At 32.6% G+C, this 16,961-nt stretch overlaps 2 protein-coding genes across 3 annotated transcripts in view; one reads left to right on the top strand and one right to left on the bottom strand.

The window, feature by feature from the left end:
* LOC144848642 (intraflagellar transport-associated protein-like) overlaps positions 1 to 14,822 on the bottom strand; it is a 111,146-nt gene extending 96,324 nt beyond the window's left edge. Inside the window, exons 1-7 of one of the 2 annotated variants that reach the window (XR_013613892.1) lie at positions 14,687 to 14,822; positions 13,811 to 13,969; positions 12,930 to 13,072; positions 12,551 to 12,622; positions 11,963 to 12,104; positions 11,578 to 11,723; positions 8,997 to 9,550 (exon numbers count right to left, since the gene is read on the bottom strand). Coding sequence is in view for 1 of the 2 variants with exons in the window: in XM_078705466.1 (XP_078561592.1) it covers positions 9,431 to 9,550; positions 11,578 to 11,723; positions 11,963 to 12,104; positions 12,551 to 12,622; positions 12,930 to 13,072; positions 13,811 to 13,952 (765 nt within the window). In the remaining variant the exon portion in view is untranslated. Of the gene's footprint in view, positions 1 to 8,977; positions 9,551 to 11,577; positions 11,724 to 11,962; positions 12,105 to 12,550; positions 12,623 to 12,929; positions 13,073 to 13,810; positions 13,970 to 14,686 lie in introns of those variants that run through there. The other variant, XM_078705466.1, reaches the window with a different exon arrangement.
* On the top strand, positions 474 to 8,417 carry LOC144848649 (rhombotin-2-like). Its single transcript, XM_078705485.1, has 3 exons — positions 474 to 1,062; positions 6,981 to 7,196; positions 7,631 to 8,417. The coding sequence occupies exons 1-3, from the start codon at positions 1,013 to 1,015 to the stop codon at positions 7,824 to 7,826; spliced, it is 462 nt and encodes a 153-aa protein (XP_078561611.1). The 5' UTR covers positions 474 to 1,012; the 3' UTR covers positions 7,827 to 8,417.
* Positions 14,823 to 16,961: the final 2,139 nt, after the last annotated feature.

The raw sequence follows: 16,961 nt of genomic DNA, 5'->3' as shown, positions 1-16,961 counted from the left end.
GTCACTTTTTTCTCTTTATTTTAAAGAAAAATTAAACAAACTAATAATCTTAAATAAATCTTTTAAATTTTCGAATAGGGTGACACAGCCGACTGAAAATAATTTAACTTGATATATGCGGAATATAGATATTAAAAGGGAATGTTTATGAGTTAAAAGAACAGCTGTGCACAGATTTCACGCGGGTACCCGGTTATTTCAATGTTTATCAATTACGTCATTGCAGTGAAACAAAGACAGTTTCTTCATAATGAATAGTTCAACCCAGGTTTTGAATACTACCCAGTTCCAACTAGAAAAGTTAATTGTGGTTTATTGTTTCAAAGTTTGCCCAACTATTTTACTCACAAAATAATGTATCCGTCCAACATAACCAACCAATCAACGTCCAACTATTTACTCTGTTCGTGTACATAAATCATTCAGTGATTAGATGATAACCTCATAGGAACTAACATCCTCTCTATTATTTCTAAGACAAAATAATTAAGAGTAATGAAAAAATCATTGCCGTAATTCAAAAGTGTTGATAGTTCGTAATCTTTCGGGGTTAATAAGCTGTTTGAAACAAATTCAAGACAAAAAAAGTGTGTTTTTATCGTTCATTCGGTGATATCGCTTATTACTCATTTTGTGAATATGAGTGATTTTTATAGTTTGAAGTCGCCTGCTTGACAATGGACGTGACCAATCTAAGCTAAATACCAAAACACCGGATTTGAATTTGATCAGAAGCTTGTGGAAATTCTACATCCTGACTTGTCTTTCAACAAAGTAACAAGGTTTTAAAGTGGATGTTTTTTTCTATAAAATTTTGCTGCTAACAATAAGATGCCGTAAAATGTTCCTCGTGATGACTTGAATAGGCTACCGGCAATTGTTATACGCCATGTGGGTAGGCCTAACTCGATTTTCATCATATTTGTAACTTTATTTACGGCCTACGCTAACACTACAAGAATTTATAAACGTACTTGAAGTTGGAATTAAGTTTCTTTACATCGGTAAGAAAATGAAGGAGATTATACAGATTGAAAATCGACGTAATGTTGATCAAAATGGGTAAGACGCTATACCTTATTTGTATACTGCATATGCCATAGTTTCAGGATAAAAACAAAATCATGTATTTTGAATGTGATAGCAACTGTTTTACATATAGTTAAACAATCAGTTAAAATAACATACACAACACTTTAACGTAGGCCCTAAATATAACTGTTGCAACTCCATGAACTAAGTCTAAACAAAATACAATGTCGAATGGTTAGGCCAGCTATTGCTGAGTAAAAAACTAGGGATAATATATACAATATTGTTAACATAGATATCCTTAATGGACAATGAAACTGCTTTCTTGTAAAATTGAGATTAAAATTGTAAAGGATTTGACATTTTATAATTTGATTTGGAATTAAAATACTTGGATAATTCTTCAACTTCCTGCTGAAGATCATTCTATATGCACTTTTAATTTTAAATAATTAATAATTACAAATAAACCTTGATTTTGCCCAACTTAATTAAAATTATATTTACTCAGCATAATATATTCGGCATGAAAGTTCCTAAATTGGCCATACAATTAGGTTGTGTAGTGTTTTTCTTGAAATCTGCATATAGATTAATTGTTAATGTTGGTTTTTGATAGAACAAGCGAACAGCTATTCCTATTTTCCGCTATAAATCAAGCCCATTCCACCTGAATCGTTTCCGTTTATACTTCACTGTTTTCCTGTTCATATCTCGGAGTAAAAACCACAAACTCATATTGTATAATTCCAGGTATTCATAAGACCTACATAGTGTTTTCCCCATTAAGTTTGCTGTTTGAACCGTTTTCCTGTTTCATTATTATTGCCGATTATACCCTAACGATCTATCCATATGTTAGGTTATCTGAAAAAAAGGGCACGGGAGGGCATTTTGTATTTTTATGAGTATAAATTAATTTTTGTAAGCTGGCACGTGTTTAACTTGCTAGTGACAATTTCTGTTGGTCATAAATTTCTCTCGCGCGTGGCTTATGTGAATGTACCGAACACAGTATGGTCGACCAACAACAGATGTGATTTGACAACTTCAACATTTCAGACGGGAAGAAGAGAGTGATGTATGAATGATTGCTTGGAAACACATACCTGTACCTTGATTGGAAGTCCTCTGGGTGCAATTTTGTAAAATTTGTGATACAGCGATAACAAATGTTGCCAAGTATACAGTAACTCATCAAATGGGGTAAACTATCAGCCCTTAATTGTATTGGGGTAGAGTCGCTTTTGTGCGCATAGCTATAAAGTTTTATTTGTCCGAATTAAAAATTATTTATTCATAGTAACGTTTTAAAAATGAATATTCAAGCTATAGCCCATATTACTCTGCTTTAACAATTATCTATACTGAGCTGCAATAACTCCAAAAATAATCGCAATAGTTGTCATTGTTGTTGTATTTTACCAAACTATACCCCGGTACCGGTAAAACTCATAATTCATTTTAATGTGTACAACATTGGAATGAATGACGTCAAAGCCACGCGCTCAGTTTAAACAAAGAACGTAAAACATTACTCTATTATTCAAGTCATTGGGCCTAAAGAATAATTCTCACAAAGGTCATGGGTGATTAAATCATGAGTGTCGAAGATAAAATTGTTTACGACAAAACTGGCGCAGTGAATTTCCATTCATTTAGCACCGTGTAAATGGATAATGTTATTATAATAACTATAGGCCTAATAACGAATGTTTGAGTATAGAGTACGGGATGGTATTGTAAACCCCTCAAACGTAAAAAAAATCATAGCAAACCTAATTGAACCAACATAAAAGTCATTTAATCATGTAGGCCCTAGTGATAGGCCTACAACTCACTTTAGGTCAATTTAAAAAAAAATGTTGTTTATTCTTATTATAGGCCTAAACTGCTTATTTTTTAGGAAAAACATAATTTTTCGGTTTAAAATAATTGATAACCCTGCAACCTTTCAAAACATAGAAAATGAAAACCAAATAAAAGTGATTGAATCATGTAGTGTAGAACTCATTACTTGGTATGTCAATTTAAAAATGTTTGTTAACTACATATTTTTGGGGTAAAGCACAATTATTTTTCACCAAAAATTGATGTTTTACCCCAGAAATAAGTCGTTACAATTTTTTTTAAACTGATATATCAAGTGTGTGGCCTCCACTACAGAATTCAATCACTTTTATGTTGGTTCAATTGATGGAGGTTTTCGGGAATTATTAATTATTTTAAATTTTTAAAAATAAGTAGTTAATAAAAACAAAATTAAATTTGTTGTTAACTGAAATACCAAGTGAGTCGTACACTACACGATCTAATAACTTCAATGTGGTATGCTATGTTTTTAAGAGGTTTGCGGGATTTAGCAATACCCAAACATGGGAAGGTATATTTGATTGTGACACACAAGCGTCATAATGTTCCATTTGATTAGTACAGTGCATATAGCTGCACGTGCAATATTTTCTTCCATTTAAACGATTGAAGTTCAACATTTTGAGAAGTTTGCGGTAGGCTGATGAAATGCGCGATCGATCAAATCCAAACCCGAGCAAGATGGAATTATTTTTTCCTCTAGAGTATGTAAATTAAGTTTAGAACACTGTGTTGTAAAATAAACAATAAAGTCATTTGTGGAAATCCTCCATGGCTTATTCAAGTCATTGATCCACCTTTCCAACTTATGGAAATATTCCGCCGATTCAATTATTTGAATATCATAGAAGATATATTAATATACTTTTATAGGCCTGATGTATATATCCAGGGAGCATAGGGAAGAGTGAGATTACAATCCCTTCCCTGATATAACACTGCAGTAGACCTATTGGAAGAAAGTTAGCATCGAGCTTGAGCCTGGCAAATTGTTAGAAACAGAGAGATTACAATCCCTTCCCCGATATAACACTGCAGTAGACCTATAGGAAGAAAGCTAGCATCGAGCTTGAGTCTGGCAAATTGTTAGAAACAGGGAGGCAAAATCACAGAATTGACAGGCTTCATAACGTCAATTACCTTTAAAAATTAGTTTTGATTAAAACGTAACATTACACTAATTGTCCAGTACGTGATTATCAAGTAATTTCCTGAGTTAAAAGGAAACTGTTTTGATATTATACAAGAACTGAAGCAAATGATTGAATCTGTCGTCTAATTTCATATCGGCTACTCAAGCAAATGACTTTTGTTTATCTATCGTTTCCGCCCATTTATATAAAACGAGTTTGGAGTTCGTGCAATGTACACCAGGAAGGAAACACTTGTCGAGTCATTCACTGTAAATAAAATCTCTCAATTTCTTTCTCTTTAACTAAACTAAAGCTGGCCTATGCATGAGGAATTTGTACTCAAAATCTACCTTTAACATTTCTAGTTTCAACCACCTCATGCAAAATAGTCAAATGCATTAGGCCTATAGTCAAGTGAAAACATGAATTGAATATTCATTTTTAGATACATAATTCTGTAGGCCCTATCTTCATACCGCTACGATGTGATGTTTTGCAATAATAATAATATAACATTCGAAGATGTAGGATGATATATAAATGAATGATAAAACAAAGTTTACAGGGCAAAAAGGATAATGTTCAGAATATTATAGATTAATGAGCTCCACATGGGTAGAGGACACCGGCGCTATACAAGTTTTCATTTATTATTATTATTAATGAAACCGCTTAACGGAATTGGATAATTATTCGAGTAGGCCTCTGATCTTAAGCTTAATAAATGCAATTCTTTCATAAATGGAAGAAACGAAAAATAATCAATAATATTTCTACTCAGTTTGTCAATATGGGATCAAGTTTACGAATTGGAAACAAATGTCAATAAAAATGTCTACTGCATCAAACAATGTTTAAAAATGATTGTACTATCATTTATGTAACTCTAAAGTGCGTGACAACAATTTGGAAGTTATTGAGACAGAAAAATGGCTGATGAAATTTTAAAGTCAGCATCAAACAAAACATCCAATACTCTACTACGAAGCTTAAAAATGTAAAAAAATGATCTTTTTTTAATACTAATGTGAAGCGCCTTGATGATTTAATTATTACTTCAAAAATTATTCCATGATAGGCCTATGTGGATTTGACATTGACGAAATGTGTATACCTACAAACTTAGCAAAATGATGTATAACAATCAGTGGCCATACCCCATATCAATACGATAGACTACATTTAACGCAACGGGAAATCCTTCAGTGTGGAAAAGATGTGGTTTACCCCCAACACTCATTATTTATTAGGTATATTAGGAGATTCACACTAAGCGGATCATATTGTGATTGTCAATATTTTTCTTTTTTAGTATATATTTATTAGGTGATCATTTAGAATAAAATGATCACCTATTGTTATTGTATAAAATCTTTATTATTATTTTTTTTTTTATTTTTTTTTTTCTTTTTATTGTTTCTGTACACTATTTTGTGTAACAATTATCTCAAAAAGTTTAATGTCAATGATTACAAAAATTTCAGAATATCTTTCAAATAATACAACTTAATCCTAATAAGCTTTCCAGCGTGATCACTCATCCGTGACGACATTTATACGCCATTTTGCGAAATCACATTATCAATCATATCTCCATAATTCATTATCACATATTAATGAAATTCACTACACGTAAACTTCAGATCAAGGGTAAAAATATTAGCAAATAAAAACGCACGCGCACGTAGGTTCATGCGCGTGATATCGCGCGTTAAAAATTTAAAACGCTCAAAATTAAGTTTTGATCAATTTAGAGCATGAATTAGGCCATTTGCGTGTTTCAAAAAATTACTGCGCAAAAATGCGTTTTTGCGCGCGCGATACTTAAAAAGCGTAAAAAATATGAATTTTTTTAAAAATCTCATTCTACTCACCATCCTTAGTACATTCACCAAATTTGAGTCAGTTCCGACTTAAAATAACGCTATACGAGCACGTTAAAAATGACAAAATGCGCACATTTATTTTACAAAAGTTCTGAAAATGGTGAAAAATAGGTCTTTTTTAAAATGAAAATAATTCTTCAGAATGCAAGATGACCCCCGATTTTTTTAACTTATTCTGGAAGCCATTGAGTTGTAGATATGAATTCATGTACACATTTTACGTACAAAATGTTTTGACGTCATCAAATGGCCACTTGAATTTAAAAATTAGGATTTGTTATCTTTTTGTGTAGATTATCACATTCAACAGAGCGCATCTTGGTTATGTGTGCTCGAATTTCGCACAACTTTCAGTATGTGCTTGCTTAATTAATTATCTTTATCATGAGTTGACACTATCTTCATTTTAATGACGTCATCACGCGTGAAAACTTAAATAACGTAGGCCGTGTAATTTCACCTTCGCAGTAAATTTGAATATCTTACAGCTCTTCAGAATTGAAGGTTACCTTGATGATTATAATTTATTATGAAAGCTGATGAAATGTAGATATGAATTCATATAAAAATTAAGCCTATCGGATGTTGTGACGTTAACATATGGCCAGTTGAAGTGAAAAAGTAGTTTTTTCATATTTTTCGTCAAAGTTATACACAATTCAAAGAGCGCGCACAGCGCTTCTACGTGCCAAATTTTTTTCCAAATCTTATATTTTTTTGCTCAATTAATTATCTTTCGAAATTGTCATCTTAAAGTTTAGTTTGATAACGTCATCATGCCAAAAAATTGGAACATGTGTGTCCCGTAATTTCACCTATGCTACACTGTATATAGATATACTGTACAGTATATACTGTACATATTGTATATGGCATAGAGGCACAACTCAGCACTATAAGCATATAATAGGATGGCATACATCAACATTTTCCGATCGTATGTTAACGTACGTGCATGTTTAAAAAATATTAATTTCAGTAAAATGATAAAAATGATCACCTATAATTCGTCAAAGTGACGAATTAAATTCTAGTTAATGTTGTTTCTTTATTTCAGTGAAACGGTAGATGAAGTATTAAACACACACCCATCAAACCTGCAATGTTATGGATGTAATGAACATATTAGAGATCGCTATCTTTTGAAGGCCCTTGATAAATACTGGCACGAAGACTGTTTATCATGTGATCTATGCCATTGTAGACTAGGGGAGGTTGATTGCTATGTGTATTTTAAATTAGGAAGGAAATTCTGCAAACGGGACTATTTAAGGTGAGCAACTTTAATTGAAAATCAAATGAAAGTTTATTTTATCTCAACGTTTTGATGCGGTAATAATGTGCAAGTGTTCCGGTACGAATCCCTATTATGATAAATAAAATGCAGGCTAATAATAAATTAAGAATTTTCCAATCTGAAAATTGTTTATCTAACCACAATAATAGCAATTCTATTGTTTTAAGTACATTTATGGGAGAAAATACTGGAGGAAACTTCTGGGATATGATATAGCCTGCTTCTGCACAATACAATTCGAAAAACAAAGAATGCAGGCCTATCCAACCGAATGGGGGACAAACATTTAGTTTTGTTTTTATTTTGTAATTTCTTTCTCCATAATCTACAATTTAACTTGATTTAGCAAGGTGGTTTTAGTAACATATCGTAGACTGACATCTTAACAATGGTTGCTATACTTTTTTCAGGTTATTTGCACCAAATGGTTTTTGTTCTGCTTGTAAAATCACGATACCTGCCTACGAGTTAGTGATGACAGTGGCAGAAGGGAGACATTATCACCTGGAGTGTTTTAAATGTTCCCAATGCGACAAACCCTTTTGTGTCGGTGACAAGTTCTTCATTCTCGGTTCCAATATCATATGCGAGGATCACAACGTGTGACGAAATGACCATGGAGAATTGGAACTGATGGTTACCACCACTATGCAAATCAGAAATATTTTTAATGAGTGGAATTAGGAAATAACGATAACTGGAACGTGTATGTTTTCAATTTAAAAAGCCTGACACTTGGTATATTCAACGTGACAACGGTGGACAAAGAAAAAGAACAGCATTAAATAACATTGTAATGAACATGAAAGGAAAAAAAATGAAACAAAGATTAGGTATTTGATGGAGAACAGACCAAAGATACAAGCACGGAGAACTAAGTTATGATACAAGCAATACAGAAAAATATGTGGTAATTATTTGAATAACGAAAGTTAGGTATAGTTGGACGGATCCGTCATGTCATCTAAAAATCGATGATATGGAGAAATTAATATAAAGTGACTCAATTATGATTTAGTGAAAACGATGGAATTAAATATTATTATTATACTATACACAACGGAAGTTGTTAATTAGATTTTAATTATTTACAACTCCCTGCACCAACTATGGATTATAAAAAAAAAGAATGATTTACTGTAAGACAAATAATCTTCTACTTGTATTATATTTAAGCAATTATAAACACCTTTTGCAATTATTAAAGTGAATCAATATAAAACAAATTGACTGCAGATTTCATTTTGTCATTTGGATTCTTACTGTACCTCCTAATTTATGTGTAAAATATTTAATCAACTGTTACGCTCGGTTGCAACGCAGAATGACGTAGGCCTAAGTGTAATGCCATTTGACCAATCACATGCAATAGATTATTCAAACTGTCAACTAGCTTGCGTTTCGTTTACGTCCTGCCTGATCCATCACGTCGTGATTTGTAAATTACTGACGGTGTTGTGCTTACGTCCAAGTGGGGAACAAGCTGACAATCATAAGAATCTATCGTGTTGTGGGGAGTGCAATATTTTGTACTTGTGTGATGGAGTGTAATGCATTTCTCATATCAAGAACGTGGCTTGTTCGATGGAATGCAATGACATTCTCAGATCATGAAGTATGTTATGATTTTTTTTTCTCAGATTCAGAAGTTTGACCTGACCTAGTGTAGAGGTCAGAGTTTGGATGTTGAAAGTCTTTCACACCTCAGTCACAGTTTACAGAAAAAAAGTATATAACCTGAAATTTCCAAATCAACACCATCATTTTGTGAATTACACTTTATTTATTCATACAAACATTATCATACTTTACAGTAAAAATAAATCCTACTCGATTTAGGTCAAAGAATGTGATCTTGCATTAGTTAGAAATTTACGTGAGAATGATAGTAAAATACTCTATAGTGTACAATCTTATAATCTCATAATTAAATTTATTCATAAAGTTATATATGCCTATTCTTTTTAAATTTAAAATTCGTCTTTTTTTTGTCGTCTGACGAATTCACAGTAAAGTTCCAAAATATTTGGTATTCTGCCTTCATCCATAGATTTATCCTTTCAACTATCAATACTCTCAATCAATTTATTTTATTGTTTCAATCTGAATTCATTTTTCTGATGAACCTAAATAAATAAATGATGAAAATAAATAAAATATGTACACCATTCACTATCTATATATTTACATTGCTTCAAGTAAAATTGTTTTCATGTGCCGTTCACAAAACCAGGTGGTTGATCTGTACCAGTCCATTTTGGTGTCAGTACAACATTGTTGTAATCAAACTCTTCATCTAGCGTAAAAGGTATAACATCATCTGAAGCCACCTGGAAAACATAAAAAAAATCCTTACTTCTATTTAGTTTAAATTACTATTAGTATCATATTATTATAATTACAATATACACATGTTAAATATAACATAACATATACTTTTACCATAAAATAACTTAAGTAAAATATATGTATAATAATACCTGTATTTATGAAGAAAATATATAGTAATGTGTTTTCATGCTAAAAATATGTTTATAAAAGAAAAGACAATGACCAAACGCTGGGCGTTTCCCATGAATGTAATAAGATTTGTTTTATTAAAAACCATGTTAAGGTATTAAGACGCTTAAAGGATAGCTCTGGGTTAATATACCTTTGCAATAAAATTACGCTCATTCGTTCGTTTATCATTTTATAATAGAAATATTAAACCCGGAGCTGCCCTTTAATATAATATAAATCAACTTTAGAAGCCTATCCTGGAGATTCCATTTTTTATTTACACCGTTTCATTTATTTTTGATCTTATGTTTATGATCTATTTCCTCTAATCAATTCTACCCATTGAAATAAAATCTCTGGAAAATAAATGCCAAAACAGGGTTAAAACATACTTTTTTAACTAATATTTTGGATGGGTCAATTTGAGAGAGGCCTTCACTCTGCAGTGGGATGAAAATGATAACTAGCAACTTGATAATTATTAATATTTTGGAGGGTGAGAGTTGGTTAAGGTAAATGTTATTGCACTTCTATCTCTCTCTCCCCGAGCCAAACAACATTATTTTAAATGATTCATTTGAACATTCAGTGGCACATTGAGATCTCACAGATCATCCGGAGAAGATTTGAAGAAGACATCATAATTTAACTGAAAGACATTGAGGATGCAATGTTCGCAGGAAGCCTGCTGATGCTCAGACAAACCGGAGACATGCCAAACAAAGACAGAGTTCAAACAGTTGTACAAATTATGATTTAAAACAGTTGCAGTTACAAATAAAGTAGAACAAAGTGTCCTATTTCAGTAGAACCTCTATTAAAGGGACACCTTTGGAACCCAAAAATGTTTCATTATAAAAGAACCCAACAAAGACTGTGTACAGTAAAACTGAATAGGGTGTCCTAAGGAAGGGGTTCTACTCTATGTGAAATAATAACATTCACCTCCTGCAAGCCCTGTGAATACTGTACTGTTAAAAAGCTACTAATTAATCACGTTTGTGAGTGCTTGGAATAGTTAAACGAAAATGCATCACTGAACTTAAATAAATGTACCTAATGAGCAAGCTGATGATGGGAATTAATGTCTGCATGTTTGTAAAAAAAAAAGAATAATTAACATTATTTTGTGTCCCTCCCAGAGAGCTTATAAAAGTCACAAAAAACATAAAATACTTTATAAACTGAGTGTATGTATCAAGATTTCTTTGATAAGATTTTGGATAAAAAATCCCATTTAATACATTTGCACGAGCCATTTCCTGTTGACCTTTACGCTTTCCTGTTCTGACCCATATGGGTAGGCCACATGTCATTTGTCATCAAGTTAAATGTGGCAGGATTTAGTAGCAACAGGTACAGATAAAAACAAACCACAAACATTGCCAATGAACTAGGCTAATGGATTCTTTATAGTTATAGAACTACTTATTTAATAGATCATTAGTGGTCACTGACCTCAATAGTATGATTTTGAATAGGAATATTAAATAAACCAAATTATTAATTAATTTAATATAGAAAAAATGAAATAAAAACCAAGGACTCTCAGGCTTGAAGAAATTTCTGCTGTAGTAGTCTAGATTCAAATAACTAAAACTAAAAAAGGAGCTGACAAGGATGCTTATTTCTTTTTTATGAATCTAGACAAATCAAAGAAAAAAGGCCTATCACGTGCATTCTCTTCAAATACAACCATTTTTTATTATTGGAAATTTTCAAAATGACATAATAAACTTTGCTCTGTTTATCAGAATGAACCTTAAATCATGAATAATGATGAACGGAACGGGGCTCAAACTCATGTCTACTGCCCTAACTTTAAATGTAGTACAGTAGGCCTATCTGACTTTACCTCAAAATCTGTATTAGTTTGGTTTAATGATGACTGGAGTCTGGAGGATAAGTCTAACTGTGTTGCATTTGTGACTGGATGGAGACTAGTATCAACTTCATCTGCTTCACCTGGTATTAGCTTCTCATCTCCTTGATGTAATGGTACTAAGATAATTTGATTTTTAAAAATTACTAAATATGTACAACTAATATTTGTTTTCTTAATCTGCACAAATTGTATGATTTCTTCCACTTTTTATGTCATTTATTTTATTCTAACTTATGAAAATAAGGTTATCGACATATATAACTCCATATGGAGCCGCACATTCTTCAGATGACAGTGGGTTTCCTGCTTTAGCGACTCATGAGCCAGCATGCCAAATAGATTAAATAAATACTACCTGCACTATCTTTAGAATCTGTTAGGTCCATTTCTGTTGGTTTATCAGGCTGACTAAATGATGCTACATACTTAATTTCTTCTAACCCATCAATTCCATCATCTTCCACATCACTATTGAGTTCATCAACAAAATTACCGAACTGAAAAATAATATAATTCATACACTAATATGAAACCAAGCATACCTACTGTACATACTTTTTTCATTGGTAGATGTGCATTAAAATAATATCTGAAACGTCATACATAATGCTTAAGTCACAGGCAACATCCCATCAATCAGATTGACAAAACAACATTTAAATAAAATACAAACCAACCAACCAATAGAGGGCACATTAACAGTTATAAAAAGAAACCAACCAATAGAGGGCAGTCTAACAGCTATATTAGTAATGCATCAGCAGCAGTTAAAAAAAGTTGGCAGGTAGAGGAATAGTATTAAGACAAATTAAGTATTGGCACTGTTTTATGGCCTTAAAAAAAAACATTTAATCTTAGGTAGAGTAAGAACAGAATCCAGGCCCTGGAAATTAAAGATAAGAATGATCATTATATAATATAGAAATCACTACTACTTTTGTACCTGCACAGGTTTTTTTCTGGTTGGTCTTTTATTGGCTGACATGCTTCCAACAGGTGTCACCTCTAACAGAACCTAAAAAATCAAGGGTTAAATAAAAATATACAAATGCACTTTACACGCTAAACATGGTAAACTTGCCTATGACCAAAAACAACATTAAAACCAGACAAATGTTGAATTTCATTCAGTAAATTGCATTAAATAGATAAAATTCGGTAAAAGTTTTGAAGGATTTTATTTTTAAATATAGATAGAAAAATTATAAAATATGTGGCTTCAAATTGTGTTGAAGCAGAAAAAATTGAAATAAAAATCTGGATCATGTAGTGTAATAGTGAAGTTTAACTTCAATACAGTACAAACAAACAAAAGTATTTACCTCTGCTTCAATATCATCATCTATTTCCAATGGTTTTTTGTCTTTAAATGTTATTGTTTTCTTTGTAACCTTATCTTTATTTTGGATTGGTTCGTTCATCATCTCATTCCCTACATCTTTCATCAATTGACTTAGTACATCCTCTGTCAAAAATTTAATTATATTGTTAAACAAAGGCAGAGTTTTCAAGTACTTAGGAACATTCAGAATTACTACAGAAATGCAGTGCCTTGTATGACGCTGTCTTGAGTTGCCCTTAAGGAAATATACAAACTACTGAAAAAAATTAACTTTAATAATGAGAAACCATAAAGTAAAACATGATAATTATGGGAAAATCAATAGCACCACACCATAAAAAAACGCTTGCTGCCAGGTTTTCTGGGACTCTACGACTCACGAGTGTTATAAATACAGCAAGCCAAAAGATGACTTTACAGCCAATGAACATGGCTATTTCATTTCAGCAATAATTTTGCTGTTGAAAAGTGAGGGGGACAATCCCCTTTAGGCCTGGTTGACTAGGCCTGGTGTCTTTACTATGTGGATTTTGGCAAAACTTTGACATAAGATTTATAAAATGTAATACATTTTTAGATAGTAATAACTTGTTTTTATAGGCCTATCGATGTTTACTTTGTTTGTTGATCTCACTGGGCGATATTTTCATATTGTGGAGCTAAAACCTTTATGATTATTTTAGTCTAAATTACATATCAATCAGATCACATACATAGTTTCAATCAGCTTTAATAAAAACATCGAAATTTGCTAAAAACGCTGGCGGTTGCAGTTTCTAACTGAAAAAACCCTGTGGCAGTCAAAGTGTTAAAACATTTCAGTAATTGGTGAAAATTGGTTAAAAGAGGGAAAAAACTTGCCTTTATTTAATGTTGTAAAAGATTTCATAAACTGGTCATATGACTCCTCCTTCTTTGAACAGAAACTGTCAATCACCTCTTTTGCTTTCTTTTCATTGGATTCATTACTCTCAGCATCTTCAACTTTTTTATCATTAGCCATATTATTAAATTTTCTATCTGAAAGTTTAAGAAACAGCAATTTATTGGCTAAGACGATCGGACCCAGCGAATGAGACGATCGGGACCAACATGGTTCCTAACACATGAGAAGATCACATTTTCTGGGCCCGATCGTCTTGTGCCCGATCGTCCGTGGTCCTGATCGTCTGATAACTGTAGGGTAGGGCCTAACTAGGCTAGCTAGTTATATAATAGGGCCTAGCCTACTCAGACTAGGCCTAGACTAGGCCTGGCTGGGCTAGACTAGGCCTACCTAACTAAGGGCCAGGCTAGCTAGGCCTAGGCTAGAGCCTAGGGCCTAGCTAGTACTACTAGTAGTCCCGGCCTACTACTACTAGGCCTAGTCTAGGCCTAACCTAGCTAGGCCTAGACTGAGGTAGGCTAGGCCTGGCCCTAGCCTAAGGTAGGCCTCTCTCTAGGTAGTACTAGGCCTAGTAGGCCATCTAGGCCTAGCTAGTAGTAGGCAGCCTACTAGGCTAGGGCTAGGCTCTAGTAGGGCCTAGGCTAGGCCTAGAGGCCCTAGTGCTAGGCCTACTAGGGCCTAGGCCTCTACTAGTAGGCCAATTTCCAAGGCTTGCTTGGCAGTCCAGCAGTGACATGCCCAACAAAGGCCCAACCACAAACAAGCGACTATATAAGGCCTAGGCCTAGTCTAGGCTATATAGCTAACTAAATTAAAAGTACGTAACGAAGTAAGTAGCCGTCTTGGCCTACCTTCTAACTTAATACTGGCTGTGTATGTACTAATGAGGCTTATTATTAGCGTCTCTGCTAACTATATACTAGGCCTAGCCTTATTTAGTACAGTAGCGGTAAAACTTTCGTCGTGTTTGTTTTCATAGTTTCGCCCTTTGACCTCTTCCATCACACAATTAACTACTAACACCAAAGATCTTATAATCAGTATATAAGATCTTTGCTAACACCCACAGAGCAGCATGCAGCAGAGAGAGGGCCATGAATCTTTCTTTAAATTGGTTGTCAGACTTTCGCAAAATAACAGCTATAAAACAAGCTTAATTTTCAACTGGTGTTGAATTAATGCCTATCTGTTAAAGTACGAAAATAATTTTCATTAGATAATATAATTTTTTTTTTAATCAAATAAAGAAAGATAAGTAAAACATTAATAAACTTCAGCTTTAATATAAAGTCAGACCTAGACTACTAACTACTATTACTCAAGGCTTGACAGAGGCAAATGTAAAGAGTGCAAAATCTAGTACAGTAGTAGCGCGAAAATAATTTACATGTGTAAAACCGTTTATTTTTCGTATTGCTTTTTAAATTACTCTACATTACAGTATTTAAAAAAAAAATGAAACATAGGGGAAACTTATAGGCCTAGATCGATAGTTTTGGAATCTTTGATCAATATAGGCCTACAGTAAGTTGTTTTATGCGGCACATGGCCTTTACATTTTTTTTTTTAAACTGGCATGTCCATTTTCCTTTATTTATTTTTTAAAATGTTATATAGATATGAGAGTCTTCATTTTGAAAAAAAAAATCTTTTATGCATACATTTCACTTCAACATGTTCTTCTCGGTAAACATTTCTCATCGCATTAATATTGGGAATTCTGTTATGACTGTCCCTCCTTCGTTCTCTCGAGTGATGTCATTAAAGTTGGTAAACAGAGTATCATCTTGTTTTTGGTGGGTATCTGGTCAATCAATCAGAAACATTAATTTGAATATCAACAACCTTTATTGAGGTATAGTTTTTGTAAAATCAGTATATGATCACCTCCGTGTTTCTTTAGCCAGCCGGTTGTTTGCTGTAAACGTTCTGTGAAGAATTTAAAAAAAAATAGGCTTTGCAGTTTTAATAGCTCTCACACAAACAAAGTAATTCTTTCATTTATAAAAATACTTAATAAACGGTTACATTTAACCAAACCCCATTGTCTGACAATTTGACTTTTGTTTGGGTCATTCTTAAATTCTTAAATGACAATTTCAGGTTTTATAAAAAATCGATTTTAAAACTTGCATTTTTAAATTTTTAAAAATTATTCAGATAAATGAACTACAAGGCAAGCCTTTATTTAGCGCAATCTTTATTAGGCCTACATATTTCGTATTTTTTATAAATAGGCTGTATAGGCCTACAGTATATCCGTCACATTTATGGAATATACAAAGATAGAAAAAAATAACGGGTTAATAAAATTATTTCCATATATATAGGGCTACAGTATCGATTAATAAAAAAAAACCATATATATAGTATGATGTTATACGTTCAAAACCATTTACTATTAGGCCTAGGCCTACTATTCCAAAAAGTATTAAATTCAGAAAATACTTAGCCTATGACTGTCACTGATGTTTTACAACATTCTGTGACATAGTAGAAGAATATAATTGTTTATTTCAATAATATACCACATAATAGTTGCGTACATTACTGAAATATTTTAGGATTTAAGGATAAAATGTGACGGGATTAGACCGTGACGGATGACGGACCTCAAAAATCATGTGACGGAAATGACTTTAAAGCTCAGGTACGGGCATGAATTTTAAAAACAGAAATAAAGACGAAAAACATGAATTTCCCTTAAAATGGTCAAATACAAAATTTGGCAAAATTTGCTTTTTTCAGTAGTTAGGTTTAGTTTAACCTAATGTAATAACTTGTCTGGTGACGATCCCTAATAAGGTGATAAAAGATGGTTTATAGCATGAAAATAAAACTAGAAACTTGAATAAAAATACAAGAAACGTAAAACTCAAGTTATATTACCTATATTTAGTCATCGGATAACATTTTTTACCACTCCGATTATTTTTCATAGTTTTTTTAAAATGCCTCTCCATTTACAACATTTGTGTCAAAGGAAAAAAGATTTTACTATGTAATTTGAACTATTCCCCCCACTGATAAGAAAGTGCTTATTTTCAACAAGCTCGTGTAAAACAAAAAAAATCCTAAAAATTATGGAACATAGGGGAAACTATAGATCGATAATTATTAGAATGT

Source organism: Antedon bifida, chromosome 7 (assembly GCF_963402885.1).
Source record: "Antedon bifida chromosome 7, ecAntBifi1.1, whole genome shotgun sequence".
Taxonomy (NCBI): Eukaryota; Metazoa; Echinodermata; class Crinoidea; order Comatulida; family Antedonidae; genus Antedon; species Antedon bifida.
Note: the sequence above shows the minus strand (reverse complement) of the source record. Positions and strands in the feature narration are given on the sequence as shown.